The sequence below is a fragment of the Carassius carassius genome, chromosome 12 (genome assembly GCF_963082965.1).
Source record: "Carassius carassius chromosome 12, fCarCar2.1, whole genome shotgun sequence".
Lineage (NCBI taxonomy): Eukaryota > Metazoa > Chordata > Actinopteri > Cypriniformes > Cyprinidae > Carassius > Carassius carassius.
This window is the reverse complement of record NC_081766.1, coordinates 15,891,557-15,910,055: the sequence shown is the minus strand read 5'-3', so window position 1 is coordinate 15,910,055 and position 18,499 is coordinate 15,891,557. Positions and strand designations below refer to the sequence as shown.

The 18,499-nt window shown below is 37.4% G+C and overlaps 1 protein-coding gene and 1 pseudogene across 1 annotated transcript; both read right to left on the bottom strand.

Moving 5' to 3' along the window:
* Positions 1-6,593: 6,593 nt before the first annotated feature.
* On the bottom strand, positions 6,594-11,776 carry LOC132154915 (dermatan-sulfate epimerase-like protein). Its single transcript, XM_059563640.1, has one exon. It carries the CDS (start codon positions 11,018-11,020, stop codon positions 7,451-7,453), a length of 3,570 nt encoding a protein of 1,189 aa, XP_059419623.1. The 5' UTR covers positions 11,021-11,776; the 3' UTR covers positions 6,594-7,450.
* Positions 11,777-15,710: 3,934 nt separating this feature from the next.
* Positions 15,711-18,319, bottom strand: LOC132155419 (protein disulfide-isomerase TMX3-like; annotated as a pseudogene).
* Positions 18,320-18,499: the final 180 nt, after the last annotated feature.

Genomic DNA, 18,499 nt, shown 5'->3' with positions numbered 1-18,499 from the left:
GGAAAACAGTGTGTCAATAATGCAAAATGATAGTTAAAAGCATGTCATCATTGAATTCAGTGATGTCATCTCTGTTCAGTTAAATAGTGTCTGTGCATTTATTTGCAATCAAGTCAACGATATCGCTGTAAATGTTCATTTTGATATATTACTAACCAGTTAAAAGTCATTTTTAAGTTTAAATAAAAAAAGAAAAATCTAGGAATATTTCATAGAAAAAAGTCAAACAGCCTGAAGATGGAAAATGTTTATTTATTTATTTATTTATTTTTATATATATACTAAAGGCCTTTTACTTAATACAGTATCAACTATCAATCAGAGTCCAAAAGGTCATGTAGAAAATTTTGCAGGTTTTTCAGCAAAGTTTTGATCATGTTGATAATTTAGAGGTCTTAGTTAGAAATTCATGCATCAAATATGACACAATAGGCTTTACAGGGACGTACGTATCCAGTACGTATCCAGACCAGATGGTGGATCAGCACCTAGAAAGGACCTCTACATCCCTGAAAGACAGCGGAGACCAGGACAACTAGAGCCCCAGATACAGATCCCCTGTAAAGACCTTGTCTCAGAGGAGCACCAGGACAAGACCACAGGAAACAGATGATTCTTCTGCACAATCTGACTTTGCTGCAGCCTGGAATTGAACTACTGGTTTCGTCTGGTCAGAGGAGAACTGGCCCCCCAACTGAGCCTGGTTTCTCCCAAGGTTTTTTTTCTCCATTCTGTCACCGATGGAGTTTCGGTTCCTTGCCGCTGTCGCCTCTGGCTTGCTTAGTTGGGGACACTTCATCTACAGCGATATCGTTGACTTGATTGCAAATAAATGCACAGACACTATTTAACTGAACAGAGATGACATCACTGAATTCAATGATGACATGCTTTTAACTATCATTTTGCATTATTGACACACTGTTTTCCTAATGAATGTTGTTCAGTTGCTTTGACGCAATGTATTTTGTTTAAAGCGCTATATAAATAAAAGTGACTTGACTTGACAGGGTAAAATATTTAAAAACAATAAGCATTAAATGTAAAGTATCTACCAACAAGTATCAAAATATTGTGATATGTTTTGTTGCATTGAAACTGGAAAGGTCGCCAATATTTTTTAAATCAGTAGGCAGGCTTATTCGTAACACTGTGCATCGACATGCTTGTAGAGCACGTCCTATAATTCTGTTCTCCGCAACTTCCCACTCAGCCACGCAGCAGGCCGAAGTTACGCTACCCGCAGAGACAGTGTAGAACACGCAGTCTCCGCTTTAAAGGAGAACAGAAACACACTGAGATAGTTTAAGATGTATATGTCAAGGGGTTCTCAGGCTATTATGTTGTTATCAACACCAGTATATGTTTCCCTGGTAGGGAAAGACGCCTCAGGGAGGAGTAATTGACTGTTTGAAAGCAAGGTTTAAAAGATAAATATGTAGTGTCTCTGTTTGTTAGGTCTTGGTTCTTCTTTATATCTCCTTTGTACGATGGGTTATTTGCACCACATACTTAATATATAAAGGTGTTTTGATAAATGCTTCCTTTACATTCATCCTCATCACGTTTCACTAGCATGGCTGTAAAGACATACGGATCACACCATCTACTATACAACCAATGTTTCAATGGCAGCCACTACCAACATATGTGGTAAAAGTGGAGTTAAAGTATGACTGGCTGTGATTGATAGGTACACTGGAGTAGTTCTGGCCAACAGAGTGTGGCTCTCATTCAAACGACTGCCATACCACAGCATCTCTGTTTGCTCTTAAGATTTACTAATGCTGTTTCTGCCACTAGCTCCCGGTGCACTGCTGAGACCCGATGCTCTCAAACGGAAAGCTTTCAGAGAGCTCAGTTTAGAGATCAAATGCTTGTGATCCCCAAATTGCTGTATGGTTGCTGTATAAATATTACCAACCTGTGCCTCTTTGTTGTGACATTTTACATCTCACCAAATGCTGAATAGTAGTCAATGTGACTCATATCTGTGATTTATAAACGTGTAGACATTTATAACATTTTTATAAAAAAAAAAAAAAAAAAGATACATTGATATCATGAATGTAGCTTTTTTTTTTTTTACAAAGTCATTCTGGTTTGTACCATCATGAGGATAAATAAATGATTACAGAAATGTCACACAAGGTAGGGTCCGATGAGACAGAATGCATTTTTGCATTCCACTGCGCTGCTTTTTCGTAGTTTTTTCTATTTAAAGTGTGATATTTCTTTAATACAACAGTTCATTGAAGAAGTTAACAGTAAATTAGTCTACTGTTGAACGAAAATGGTTCCACACCAAGTAAAAGGATAATTAACTAGTAATGGAAACAAAACATTGCTTCTTGAAGCTTAAAACCTTTACAAATCTTTTGTTTCAAAACAGTGGTTCGGAGTCTGTTTCAAACACACCAAATCCTCTGATTTCGGCATATAATGATTTGCTATACAAATTTTACATAACCTTGATTTTTTATATGTAGATTAAATTTTATACTTTCATAAAAACATTTGCAATTGGTTTGTTAAAGGTGTTTAAGCAGAGGTTTCGCTGTATTTTAGACTGTTAAGTCTACAAAAAATTTGCCACATTTACATGGATACTTTTTGTTTAAATCAGAATGAAATCATTCCGATAAATTCGACATGCTCACACTGCATGAATATATAGAGTTTCTCGCTGTTCCGCATACTTACCATCCTCCTTTTGTTTTAAAAACTTAATATTTATCTATTTCAGGTCTGAATTAGGAGATGACAAGCATAAGAAGTTTTATGCAATGATGCTTATATTATATATCCCCAAAGACTTTTAATCCGGATTTTAAACTGATTGTAATAGGAATACAATGATCCATGTAAACACACCTATGGAATCATTTTGCAAAGTAATTTTTTTCAGTTGATTAAGAATGTCAAAAAGCTTTGTTTTTCCTATCATGGTCAACCTGTGCCCCGTCTCAGAGCAACTCATTGCAGTGGTGTTTCTGAAGGAATCAGTGTTGGGGAACAAATCATTTGAGTGAATCAATGATTCATTCAAAAAGACATTCACTGCATCTGAAAATGCCTTAGTCCATACTATATAGTAGGCAAAAAACAGTACGTAAAAAGAGTAGTATGTCAGAATTCATAGTATTTGAAAAACTGAATGCTAAAACTACCTGGATGACCTACTTCTGCTGAGATTCTGGATTTGTGAATGACAGTGAAACAAGTACCTACTAGACAGTATGTGATTTCGGATGCAGATACATATATATATATTTTTTTAATTGAATGCTTCTATTGTCCTCATTTGTAAATCGCTTTGGACAAAAGAGTCTGCTAAATGACTTAATGCAAGTGAATAATTCAGTGAGAACTTTAACTGTTGTTTAATTTTATTACCTTGTGAAACTCTCTTTTTTGATTGTGATTTTATCATTGTAGTTTCTAGTTAGAAAGGTGTGTGCAGATGTGTGTAACAGGTAATTGCTGTCAGATTAGAGGGGTGTCAGAACTGAATCTCTGGGGTCAAACCAATGGTTTTGAGAGAGTGACAGAGTAAAGCATTATTCTAGCATCTGCTAGAGTCTCTAACAGCACAGGTGAGAGCTGGAGAGATCTTGATGAAATATTAAAGGCCTGTGAGCTGACACAGGGCCAGGACAAGGGCACTTAGGGGGCACTGTCTCCTTAATTACTGTGTGCAGTGTTTTCACTATTTCATTTGGGAAAAATCTCAGATTGAGGTTATGTTCAAATTGCCCTTCTTATGCCACCGAGTGAACTGGACAACGGTGCCTGGAGGACACAGCTCACGATTTAATTAATGCTTGGGTGTGTTATGCCCTATGCTAGTAGGGGGTTTGACAAGTCATTAGATGATAATAATGGCCCCAATCTCTATTAAACAGCATATTTAAGAAACAATGGACACTAATCAATGGAATAAAGTTACAGTCAGAAGTATTTACGGTACAGTGTAAACAGTTCTTCACAGTAACGTTAATTATTTGCACAGATGAAATTAAGACAAAGTCTGACTTAAGGTCTTTCAGTGTGCCGAGTTTTAGAGATTGGCATAGTTAAAGACCCAGCAATGGCTATTAGTGTTATTAACGTAATCCCTCTCTCCACATGGTCTCCTGGAGCATTGATCCTCCAAAATGGAGTATGGATCCCACTTTATCCACTGTCTTAGAACAGTGTTACCTCACATTGTGTGTTCTGTATATCTCTTAATAGATTCTAGATATTCAAAGCTATAATAGCTAATCTGATGAGCTATATTGATGCAGATGCAAAACATATCATAGCTGCAGATGAAATGGCATAATCTAGGTACTGAATAAGTAACTAGTTAAATAGTTATGCTAAAATAATATGTTGGAAGTACATGTAGTGAAACTTTTCAGTCTTTTTTTTTTCAGTCATAAGAGAAAGGTCCACTGATCTCCAGTACTCAAACAAAGCCTCAACACTCTGTTCCCCTCGGACACCAGAGGATGCGGCAGAAAATCTGTCAGGCCTAGAATAGCTTGTTGTTGAAATTGATTAGCATTTAGATTGTATCTAGTTCGATTCAAAGGAGGAGAGCTGACAGACTTTGTTTGAAAGAAGCAGATTTAGAAATAGATTTTGAAATCTGTCCGAAAATGGATGCATTTCATTTCATGTTTTCTTTTAGGCCTGTGTATCCTTCACCCCCGGAACCGGGTCTGTTGTGTGAAGTCCTCTTTGGGCTGTCATTAATCATAATCACTTATCATATTTTTAGTTCATAGTATTTAACAGTGCATTCATCAACTTCATGAGGCTTCTCCTCTTTTAGGAGAAGCCTGAACTATGAGATTCGATCTTAGTTACTAATTTTATAATATGATACATTTATCTGTGTAAATTGAACATCCACTAAAACCGCATGACCATAAACTGAATGAAGTTCGTTCATCTTCTCCTTTCCGAGACCATGTGCATTCTTCATTGTAATGGATAATGCTAAAACATGTTCCTATCAGTATGCTCTTTCCAAGGGCTTGACATTAAGAAGAATAAATAGCACTGGTTTCACAACACAATCTAATTCATCAAAGTCGCTGCCACGGGACATGCCCAGTGTGAATGATCAAACACTAGCTGGGCTTTTGGCTCATGCTGAAGGCACCGGTGCATTAGAAGGTACAAGAACTGTCTGCTAATCAGGAATACTATCAATCCATTTCATGAGATGCATTAGAAGGCCACGGTTCTAAGGTTTCAATACAATAATCTGAAACCAATTCAGTTTTTCTGGCAAAATCTAGTGAGCTAGCATCAAGGCATGATTTGTTCATTTGAATGCATAAGCTGTTGCTGTAACTCTGTATTTAACACACTATCACTGTTTGGCTCTTCTGAATTAAACAGATTTGCAAAGTGTTAGGTTAGCACCTAGGAAACCACAGGAAGACTCAATACACTGTTTAAGACATTATGCATCTCAGCCTTATTAGTGCAAATGACAAGTATTTTGGAGTGTACAAAGGAATTGTTAAGTTGACAACAATGAGCAAGGTTTTTTACAGTCCCTACATGATTTGCTGCTGATAGTAGTGTAATACTAGCTACTGATGATACATTTCTGCTCAAGAGCATGTTGTAGGATCTTTATTTATCTGCTGCCCTCTGCTGGCGACATTTTATGAGGAATTCTAGGCTTTAAATCGTAGCAAGAATCCTTCATTCTCATCTTTTGTGATGTGACGTCTGTTACTGATTTACTGAATTCATTTGTATCCCCAGAAGCCAGCTAACAATGTTTTAACTCCAATGTGCTAATTTAATTAATTAATCAACAAATGTGTTATGTAGCAATGGTGTTATCCACTTAAAAGCAAAAGGTAAGAAGTCTATGTACTGAAAAGAGGAAAATAACATTTAAAGGAAAATACATTTTCCTAACCTGCCTTTATCAGTCAAATTAGTTTGAACAATATCAAATACAGCATCAAGGTTAATGTGGTTATACATTAATGTACATTTTCCTTTATGGTGCAAATAAAAAAGTTCATGTTACACTGTGTTTATGCCGTGCATCATCTTTTTACTTCTGGTTTTCAGAAACTCCTTTATGCCAATCATATAAAATAATAATAATAATAAACACCATATGGTAGACATGCTGGGGAACTACATAGCAATATGGCGTTATGTACAGACTGGTTCTACTTGCATTTAGCATTTTACTTAATATTCTTCATGCAGACTCTATTCTATGAAGAATTGCTTGCTGAGTTTAGTCCGAAAGCATGCTGGGCACAAAGGAGTGACTCCGCAAATAACACCCCACACACACACACAGAGAGAGAGAGAGAGACAAACAAAAAAGCCTTTGCAAATGTTTTAAAACATATAATATAAATTGTCGTTATTTTCCTCCATTTCAGTTATCCCACAGTGATGATTACTCTCCATATGCATGTGGTGCCATGGAAAATCCATTTGCATTGTGGCTTTTAAAACATTTCGCATTAGTTGTCTCTTAAAACTGTATTAAAAGGTTACCCATTAAGATGAGAAATATGACATTTTATGATTTACTTGTTTGGATTATTAAATGCTCTATTTATGATTACATCATAAGTGAAACATAACATTTTCAGAAAAGTAAGATGGATTTGCTACTGGTTTTTGATATATAGTTTATATAGGGATGCAAAGAAACAACAGAAAAACATACATTCACATACAAAAATATTCAATAGACAATTAATGTGTCAAGACACTTTTTCCCTTCAAGTCAATAAACTGATTTGATTGTACAGTCACAGAGTGAACACGTTTTGAACATTTATACACATGACCTGGTACCTCATCATATTAGGTCATACTTTTCTTATTTCAGAAAACAATTTATTTTCTGCATTCAGGCCCCATCTTCCTTGTTGGGCCCTTGGAATCCTAACCGCCCCCACCGTTACAGCACCCCTTGGGTGAGGCAGACTAACAACTTTGGGATTTTTAAACATGATTCTTCTAAATACAAATAATAATGTCTCTTGGTGGAAAAATGACTATGCAAATTACATTCAGTTTGCTTATAAAAACATAATTACAATAACATATCTCACAACGTAAGAAAATACTGTTAGCCAGCCATCTGGTGAGAAATACCATAATTTCGTCTTCCAGTCAAACTGGATGTATTTGTGATCCAAGTTTTGCATCTGTTCCCCATCTTCAATGGTGAGTAATCACTTTTTGTTCTTTAGAACATCTAAACATTCTAGCCCCAGTTTTGTCTGTAAGATTTAAATAATACATAAACATTGCCTAAATATATACTCAAAGCACAAAACAATTGGTCATATGACTTTGCAGAAAAGGCAACACTTGTTATTTGTCATACTGACAAAGCCTACTTCCCCCAAAAATATAACCTTCAGGCACAGTATGAAAAATGCAAAAACGTTTACAAAAATTAATGCCTGACTGTATGTCTTTTATAACCCAGCCTCTCCATCACAGGCCAGCATGTGTCTTCAATGAGTTTAATCTCATCTACAGCCATATTCTCCATCCAAATGTTGATATTGGCAGGTGATATATCCCCTTCATATATCAGATTATACAGATTTGTGGACGCGGCGAATGTCAGCTGGTTTAACGCAGCTGGTGCAACTGGTATTCCAAGAAAGTTATGTATTTTTCTCGCTGTCTCTTCAGGACAATATACAACATCTTCAAATTTGACTATAAGGTAAGTGTGTGGGGGGAGGCCAGCGCTCACCTTGAGTCCTGCTGAATTGTGAGCCAGCCATAGCTGAGCTAGAAGCTGTACAGGGTTTGAATCTGGCTGGGAAAAGATCTTCTTTAAAGGCAGGAATTGTGAGTCCACTATAGCACAGCCCTGATCCACACCATCAGTGTTCTGCTTAAAAATGTTGACGATGTGCCTTTTAATGTTCGTACGTAAATACAGGCTTGGCTTGCTGCTGTAGAGCATGAGATAAATCCATGCACGTGGGTCTCGTACCACATGAACTGAGCGAAGTGAGCGACCTATGACCTCTTGAAGATACGGCAGCTTCAAGAACCAGCCTTCACTGCCCATGTTCAGCACAGGCCGGGCATTTGGATACTTCACCAGGTGCTGCCTGAGCTCTTGTATGTATCTGATGTCCATATGGGTACTCTTGCCGCCCACTGTCCTCATTTGCTCTGACAGCAGCATTCTTCTCTTTCTTTGTCCTTTTTCTTTGACATTAATTTCTATTTCATCATTGCTCTGGTGCAATTGAATATTTTGCAGGTGTAGTTTCACATTGTGAACTATGGAATGGAACCATCCCTGAATGACTCGAAATCGTCCATTTTGCGCATCTGCTTTGGACCACTCGCAAGCATCCACCAGAGATACGAAAGGAGCTATGGGGTACCTAAGGTAGGCCGAAGGGATCCGGAGCAATACAAAGTCAGAGCTATTATCGAAAAGGTGCTGGAGGATCTCCGCGCCCGAGCCTGGCATGGATGTGATGGTGATGATGGGGAGGAGGTCATGGACGCTAGAGTCTGTTCCATCATATATGTTGCGGTCTTTTGATTTAACATTGCACAAGAGCTGTTTGCAGCCATAAAAATGATACAAAAGTTCAGTCATCCACAATAACAGCACACAGACCAGAGTGCAATGAATTAGCATATTGAACGACACATGAAACTTCCTTTTCTTCATTACGTAAACAAAAGCAAGACATAGAGTCAGTACCACAGAGATGTTAACCACCAATCCAAAGTCAAACACAAAATCTTTTGTGACTTGACTTGGCAAGGTTTGAATCCCCCGGCCAAACTGAACTATTCTTCTGTTGTCTTCTGTTTTAGCAAAGCCTGCAAAGCCCAAGTAGTCATGTCTAGCCTCAATGTCTTCGTAGTTTGTTACAATTGACACAACAGTTTCTGTGTCATTAAGAGTCACTGATATTTTTACTCCATTTTTACTGTTGTCTATGAATCTACAGTCCGAGACCTTGGCGTATGGGCCATGCATCAAATAAGCCACTCTAGTGACAGGTTTCTCCATGGGAAAGGTCACGTTTATGTACTGCGTCCATCTCTTTTTGAATTCGGCAGCCTGTTCTGCCTCTTGTATCTGGGAAACGGGGCTGGATCCTTGAGTGTCCAGCCAGAACATTTTGTAATGTGCATCCCACACATCCATCAGAGCCCCATTGTATCTTCCAAATGATCTGTGAGGAACATACCTGAAATCAATGTCAAGGTTGTGAAAAAACGCACTGAGAGAACTGAGAGGGGAGTGCTCGTGTTTCTCAATGTGGTCCAGAACAAGTAATGTTTGAGAGTTGAGAAGCACAAGTGCCCGATACACACTCTTTAGCTTCATGGCAGATGAATAGGCCGACACAGACTCTCCACTCACAAACAACATGTCCTGATGCGATGAAGCTGCAATGACCTCCCCAGCGGAATCCCCAACTTCCTTTTCTCCCCATCGTAACCACTTTGAACATTCCCCCAACTGTCCTTCCCATGGCTGATTACACTGGCTGGTGGGTGAGGGGGCAAAGACCAGCACGTTGTTAAGATAGCTGTATTTAGGACCATACAAGGCCTCAGAGACAAACACCTGTCCATTTGGTGCAAAAGTAAAGGAGTTTTGATCAGGGTGCTCGTGCCCGGGGTTAAAGTTCGTCCAGCCTTCTAACCAAGAGTACGGTTGTGCATGGACAATATCATACACTGCTCGCCCTCCTAATTTTCCAGATTTAAATGACACAAAAGTATTACCCTTAGTTTCTGGTAACCCTGCTCCATACGTCACCACACCCCAGTTGGAGAAAATGTGCATAGTTGCTTTATTAAAGTTAGGTGGAGGCTGTTGAGTTAAGTCGGAGTCATACCATATGTACTCTGTATGTAAAGTAGCCCAGCGTTGGGCTGCTGATTGCACCATGGGTCCATCTTTAGGACGATGATTCCTAATCTGCTCTGCCAGCCAGTTTCCTGAGCCATTTCGGAGCACGTATGCATCCAAAAACACAAGCTGGCTCTCTGGCCCATAGAACCAGTTGTAATTGGAGTCTGCAATGCCAACTGTTCTTTGAAATCCAGGAAGCAGTGTAGCAAAGTAAAACATGAAGTGAGCTCTGAGCCAGTTGTTCTGTGTGTTGTCTATCTGAAAATGACGCAATGCTAAGTAAACATACTGGGTGATGGATTTTGCTGTGTAGCTACCATATGCAACACCTTCATCGAGAGAGCCATCGACAATGTGGCTCAGAAGGAACAAGGTCTTTTCCATATAGTTGACTGATATTTGTTTCCATATCATGGTCTCTGGATCATTATGTTCCCCCACCACAAGAGCACCAATGAGAATGGCTAGTATATTAGTTGTCTGGTGGTTTTGTAGAAACTGTTTTCCCCATCCTCTGTACTTGGAAAGCTCGAAAAGCTCCTCGGTAACAGATCGTATTTTCTTGAGATATCGCAGTCTTCTTCGGGTGTCAAGAAAGGTGTAAATGAAATCATACGCTGTGGCAAACCCAGTGAGAGAGTGGGCTATTGGGACCTCATCATTTGGTGCACTGGACACCGTCCAATCTGGATACTCCACCATTCGGTCCATGTACTCAATCAAAAATTGAGAGGCGGTAGAATCCTCAGGTTGAAGCAGACAGTATAGTGCAAGAGGGGGCAAATTGTTACCATAGATCTCATTCCATTTCTTTCCGAAATCCTCATGGCTCACCGGAGGCTGGTAAACAGCTGCACTGGATAACATAATAGAAACAGCATTTCGAATAACTTTAAATATGTGTCTATGCGTGGTGGTGGCCCTCTGTTTGATCAAACGCAATTCTGTCTGATCAAAGTATAGCTTGGGGTGAAGATGTGAGGACAAGGTGGTATTGTCTGTTTGGTGTTCATTCAAAGGCACATATCTGTCTGAGGCAGACGAAATTCCACAGAAAGTAAGTCCCACAGCCAAGACACAGAGCAAAACCGCAGACCTCTGCATGTTCTCCATGACCACGATCCAAGAAACCGATGTGCTGCTTTTCTCTTCAAAAGCTCCTCCTCCAAAGCGACCAAAAATGTGTTATTAGTCCAACTTGTACTCACGTGAAGAGCTGCAGATATTTTTTTTCTTTCAGGCAAAAATCCAAATGACTATGGCGGTATTTATGTAGCCAGCAGGGAGCGTTCACATTTCCTTGAGAAAACATTCTTTTAACTCCCATAGACGGTTATCCGTCTAAACTAAAACTCGATAAACCCACGCAAAACAAAATTCTTTTGCCTTTATTTCCGTATTATTTAGACGGATGAAAATGATGTCCGTCTCGCTATTTGAAACGATGTCCGCACTAGATGTCATAACGGAAATATAATAAAATAAATGCAGGCTGTGTGTCAAAGAAACTTCCGTTTTCAGAATCCGACATTACAAGTTTGATCCTTTGATCCAGCGGGTCTCATGGAAGACAGTTTTCCAGAAAGTTGCAGCGTTCGGCAGTAACAATTCACAGAACCTTGTGAAGTGACTCTTAACGCCTTTTAATCATCTTGTGACACGAAAAAGCGAGATAATCCATTAATCCACTTTAAGGTGAAGGAAATGTCCCGCTTAGGCTACTGTGCCGTTTGTCTAAGTGCTGATGTTTTGTCATCTGAAGGAAAGACAGACAGAATCCAAAATGTCAGTTCAATGTCACTTTTTAGGCTCTATGGTAACATTTCCTCCATTAAATTTGTCTTCTGTCAAAAAAAGACAGTGTTGCAAGGCAAGACGCTTTTTCTAACTTCCAAGTTATGTAGTACAACTATCACTGTCTGCATTAGCAATTTTAATATGGTCGATAGATGGCGGCGTAATATCACATGAGTGGTTTTATTAAACATTGGCAGCATTCAGGTATTTGATATACAAATATAAAGTACATTTTATATCAAATATTTAATATAATTAAGGCAGAATAGTCAGAATATAGTTTGAGCAATTTTACTTTTAAGTAAAGCTCACAGTGATGAGTTGAGAAGCAAGCACACTCTTTCAAACTTACAAAAGTAATGAAAAAATACACAGGGAGCTCCAACGGAAAGTACAATAACAAAAGTATCATAGATATGAATAAAGGTGGAGTACATCATAGAGTGGGTATGTCTATATAGAAAAGACTCAACCCCCTTTAAAATAATCACATTTTGTTGCTTTGCAGCCAGAAATGAAGTTTTTGAAATGAAGAACATAGTTTTTGTTTTATCCTGCTGTATTTGCTGTATTGCAACTTAACACCTACAGTAAGTGAAAGATAGGCTATAACACCAACATGTCAGGAAAATAAATAAAGAATCACTGAGTTGGAAAAAGTTTCACCCCCTTGTGTCCGTATTTTGTTGAACCACCTTTTGCTTTAATTACAGCCTTTAGTCTGTTGGGATCGGTCTCTGTCTCTACTAACTTTGGACATTTATGTACACTGGGAAGACAATTTATAAAAAGGGAAAAACAATATTACATGTAATGATATGTTAAAGATTACCATGATCCTAAGTAAACAGTCCATGTTAATCCTCTTTCTTTCTGAGGTTTTTCTATGTCGTCAGGCTGCATTTCTTTTGCCTTCCTCACATGTGCATCTAAAGGACTTGCTGTAGCTCCTTCCACAGGTTTCTCATCATCTGCTGGTACAGCAGTACATGTACCCCAGATAACCAGCACAACTATACCCACTGTTAGTCCAAACAACAGGAGAAGAATGGAGCAGCCTGGAGCATCGACTGAGATCAGGAAGATTTATATTAGTTACTAGGACAACAGTGACCTAATTATAAGCCTCAAGTAAATATTTGATGAGGATGTGATCATGTGTTTTGGTTTTGGTGTGTAAAAATGAAATAAGAATCAATCCTTCTTCAAAAATAATAAAGAGTGTTAGTCAGTCTTACCCACCACAGTAGACCTTGCTTTATTAAAAACTTGTTTAGTGTGCTGCAAAATCCATTTCCTCAGAGTACCTGACAGGTAAGTATCTCAGTCCACATACCTTTGCACTGCCATCCAGAACACTATTTAAGAAGCGAAGTAAATCCTCAGTGGTCTCAATCTTACTTTCTGGTAAACAGTATCCATGAAGGGCATCTTAACTTCTCTGAGAAGAACATATTAGTGGTGATTATACAAAAATATATGCACACAGAATAGACTTCTGAAATGTATATATGTTTTTGTAGACTTGTGGAATACATATAACTTTGTTTTTATCAATGTCAGTGGCTTTAATACCGTTCCTGCTCTTTGCCAATTTAACTCACCCCATAATTAAACCATTGAATATATCAATGAGAACAAGCCGTCTGAAAAAAAGGCATTCGGTAAGCAACATTAGAAAATATGTTTATTTATTAATTTTTTTTCTCACTATTTCCCACTCTAACACTCAAAATCAATCTCTTTAGTTACAATATATATATACACACACAATATATAACAAATGTAAACAATTTTTTTTATATTTGCCATCTTCTCTTCATGCTCCATTTGCAAGTTACCTTTTGTAATGAATGACTCTGTATTCAGTTGACAGCATTTCCATCAGAGTTTTGTAACTAAAGAGATTGATTTTGAGTGTTAGAGTGGGAAATAGTGAGAATACCCACTCTTCCCTCAAGTTTACCTTTGAGGGAAGAGTGAGAAGTGTACAGCAATACACTAAATTATGTATGAACGCAAAGCTCACATAATCATAATCTGTTAAAGCATTATTTTCATACATACATACTGGATCTTGACAGAAAGTCGTCATGCCAGTTATGTTTTATCACCTAGTGGCAAAAAATATAGCAATCACAAAAAATGTGTTAATCAATAGTGCAGTTTAACTATAAAGTGTATAGGAAAATAAGACATATATATGTGTGTGTGTGTATGTGTGTGTGTGTGTGTCTGCGCTCTTGTTTTTGTGACATATCAGGACACAACTCTGTATAATGAGATGGGTATGACACAGGTATTACAAGGAGAGGGTTACTTATGAGGACATAACCCATGTCCCCATTTTTCAAAACGCTTATAAATCATACAGAATGTTTTTTTTTTTTTTTTTGAGAAAAGTAAAAATGCACAAAGTTTCCTGTGAGGGTTAGGGTTAGGTGTAGGGTTGCTGTAGGGCCATAGAATATAAAGTTTGTTCAGTATAAAAACCATTACGCCTATAGGATGTCCCCGCTTTTCACAAAAACAAACGTGTGTGTGTGTGTGTTTATAAAGAAAAACAGGCTTACTTATTTCTCCCATCTGATACATCTTAATTGATAGCAATTTGGAAGTAAGAGGGAAAACGTTCTCGATTTATCCAGGAAGACAAATTACAAATCTTCAAGCATTTCTATAGGAATGATAAGACAAGTGACATTAAAAATGCTCTTACTTCATGTACTGTACATGTAATGTTTTCATGTGTTAAACCACTTCAGCTGTTATTTTGATTTTTTGAGAATTAGGCATATGCAATATTGGACCCACCGGTGGGTCCCCAGAGTTGATGTGGTTAAATAGCCCTAAACTTGTAACCATCCAGCCTGTGCAAACGCAACCCAGTCTTATGGCAGTTCGTCATTGAGGACACGAAATTTAATCTATTGACTGGGTTGGCAAACAATATGCAAAGTAAAAGTCCTCAGAAATATTTAATCTAAAATGTGTAATCATAAGAAACAAATGATCTTTCATTTTATTAACAAAGCAAAATGTTTCTGTTCACTGGCAGTGCATTAAATTATGCAAAATATGTTACATGCACTCAGTCAAGCTGTTGACTTAAAGGGAGTGTACTGGAAGTTAGCCCAGGTGAAATGTTTAGAATAAGCCAGAAGTAACAGAAGAGAGCTAAAACACTTTACTGTCTCTGTATTCTCCTCTTATGGATTACAACAGTAAGATACCAATTATTGTAATTATAATATCTTCACAAAAGTATTTTTCATTTGTGAAAAATAAAAATGTAAAACCATTTAATTAAATAACAACTTTAATTCCAGTGCCCTAAATGGCCAAATTATACTGGGAAAATGTAAATGTGTATATCAAATATATTGGTATGCTGTGACCTGTAATAGTTTTAATATTTGTATTACAACTTTTTTTTCTTCCTGTTTATGCCTCTGTTTTTAGGTGGATTACATTATTTTATTTTATTTATTTATTTATTTATTTTTTACTTTAGGTTGAGCTGACGGTTACATGGATTTATATTAAAGGGTTACTTCACCCCAAAATGAAAGTTTTGTCATTAATCCCTTACCCCATGTCGTTCCAAACCCGTAAAAGCTCAGTTCGTCTGCACGGCTGAAGGCAGATGGAGTATTCTGACGATGACTTTTCATACCTTTTATAGACCTTGAGACTGTTAATTACTTGCCAGTCTATGGGTCAGTCTCAAGCCTCTATACGTTTTCATCCAAAATATCTTAAAATGTGTTCTGAAGACGAATGGAGCTTTTATATGTTAGGAATTATATGTTATATGTTTTGGGTCCAGGTTCAGTGTGCTGATCCCTTTCTACTAAACTACTGGCTTCAAAAGACCTTCTTTAACAATGGTGAAGTCCAGCAGATCAACACCCTGAGGATAAATGGCTATCGTGAGCTAATGTTTATTTTGAGGGTGCTGCATCGTTCTTCACGCCTCCCTAATTCTCATTATTGGTGCCCTTTCCTAGTGAAACTCTGCCTCGATGCCCTGGCATTTCACTACCACCTCCCCTCTGTTCCCCAGTGGAACAGCACTCTTCGAGAGGCGATGAGAGGAAACTGCCTGGAGCTCAGACGCTGAGAGATTATGAGATTTTACTGCTTACAGATCCTATTGCTTAATAAAGTGATGCACTGCAAGTAGTACATCTAACCATTGTAAAGGTAGTTAGTGTCGTCTTTGAACACAGCAATGGTGGGAACATCCTGTAGAGTGACCGCCTATGGAGAAAATCAATAATGAATTGAATCTGTTTTTTTGTTTTTAAGAAGCTGATTATTTTACAGAGGTATTTTACTCAGATTTAACAGATTTTACTCAGAAAATCTTACCTTTGGGAGGAATTCCTCAGATGGTGTAAAAAACATATGTGTGGACATTAAACTCAGTTTTTCACTAGTAATATATTATACTAACTCTAAATCTATTCACAAAGTATGTTTAGAAAACAAAACAACTTTAAAATAAAATCCTATCCAGTAGCAGTGCTAGTTGTGAACTCATGCTCCAGTGTTCAATAGTTTGCATTTAATTCCTATTCCATCATAATCAATTCGCTGTATGTAAATGTGACCGAAATTAATTTTACGTAATGTTTACCTTAAGGAGCGACTCCCCTCCAATGTAAATCTAGATTAGATCATGATGACTCATAACATGCTGGAACAACTGAACACTAGAGAGTGGTCTTATCACAGGTCTTGATTAAAGAAAAAAGGTCAAGGGGGTAACATGAGGAGAATTACAAACAGTAACGACATGAGACTAAAATCTATGCAGCACACGAAAGACACAAGGCAGGTCATTATGGTGAAATTTACCACAAAATTACCCTGAAACTCTGTTTGTGAATTCAATAATAGCATCCTTTGTTCTAGGACGGTCCTTTGTAGTCAAAAGACAGATCTCCTTTAAGCCTTATTAAAAGAACAGAACAGAGTCAAATACATCATACAGCTATACAGCATGAACAATTCTTGGCTATAATAATGTTTTTGTGTATGTGTATATATACACACACACACACACACACACACACATATATATATACATATACATAATAATTTGGCATTAACTCACAGTTTTATGGTTGGATATCCATGAATATTAAACTGAAGCAATACCTAAATACAGAGAGATTAAGCATTATAGTTTTTGCAAGCATTATTTCTGTTTATTCTATTTATAAATCAGTAAACAAACATTATATTGGAGGGAACAATAGCAGTACTATTCATGTTATTAGCTAAAGTGTTATGTTAGCTATACCATTAGCAAATCACAATTAATAATTGTTAATTAGCTTTGATTTAAAAAAAAACAGTCTAGTCTAGTCTAATTAATAACAGAGTGTATTCATGGCAGGGGGTAAAACACAAGACATGGGCTACATTTCATTTACACAGAAAGCTTATGCGTAAACTTAAAATTAAGAAGATTATGCAGTCGGAAGACAATGGCAGCAAAAGGCAGACACTGAACAATCTAATTCCAAGAAACTAAAGAGACTTCTAATTGCTGGAATGCAATTTATGCCATATGGCCATCTGGTTAACAAGAAACAGACTCAACGCAGACTATGTCTACAATTCAGCGATCTGAGTCTCATGAACTAATCCCATTAAACAGCAGGTAAGCCTATCCTGCAATTTAAGTAGCAAACTAATTGGTTGCTAAGCAATGGCCTGGTGCAGCATTACCATTACTGTCATCTCAAACCAAACTACAACAGGAGACATAACTTTCATCTAGAGGGGGTACGGCACAACTGCAGTTTTTGCTAAGCTAATGTATGATTTTGGTATGCAATCAATGTAATTAAAGCTTTCCAACATGCACACTTTTACAGACATGTGAACTGAACCCACTTGAGTGCACTGTGGTATCAATCTTGCCAACATTAACAGGAGAGCCCATACTCTTCGGCTCTGCACCAACTTCATACCGTATTGACTCAAATGTGTGACAGTATCGCCACCATGGTGCATAAAACTGCAAAATAAACAATCAAACAAGCATGATATCACACAGCGGGCATGACACAAATTTACAAAGTAAACATATTACACAACATAAAACTGCATAGATTAAACTGCACTCTCACCTCCACCAGCCAGAGTTAATTTTTTAGGTATTCCTTAAACCTGTAAAAGGGAAATGTTAAATGCAGTCAGTCACACACACACACACACATATATATATATATATGTATGTATCTATGTATGTACAGTATATGCAATAAGTAATGACAAACCAAAGGCCTTAACAAATTAGAGTTGCCTACATGCAACCCTTTTAGCTGTGACTATTTACAAAGCAGCAGGCCTTGTGTACCTTATTACTTTTAAAAAATGGTTCCCACATAATAAATATAGTTGTGATAAAGAATATTAAAAACACAAATTTCCATCAATCCCACTTTTCATTAAGTGGACTCATTAAGTGCAATTTCTTCCAGTAGATCTCCACTCGTTGCTATGCAGCACAAATAACGACGCTGCACTGACAACACATCCACTACTAAAGCAGTTCTTATCCACGTAGAACACTTACGTGTCATCGAGCTCCTCCATCCTGACACCATACAAAGTCAACTGCATAATAACATGTTCTGTGATAAAACTACTGTTAAATCTTTAAATAATTTGATCACTAACTAAAACTCTCCCATTATTAAATTAAAAATTTACTTTTAAATTAAATTATTTCTCCAATTATTATTATTATTATTATTGTTGTTATTATTATTATTA

What these genes read in the sequence shown, in the direction of transcription:
- LOC132154915 (XM_059563640.1), bottom strand. Translation starts at nt 11,020, where the DNA reads ATGGAGAACATGCAGAGGTCTGCGGTTTTGCTCTGTGTCTTGGCTGTG.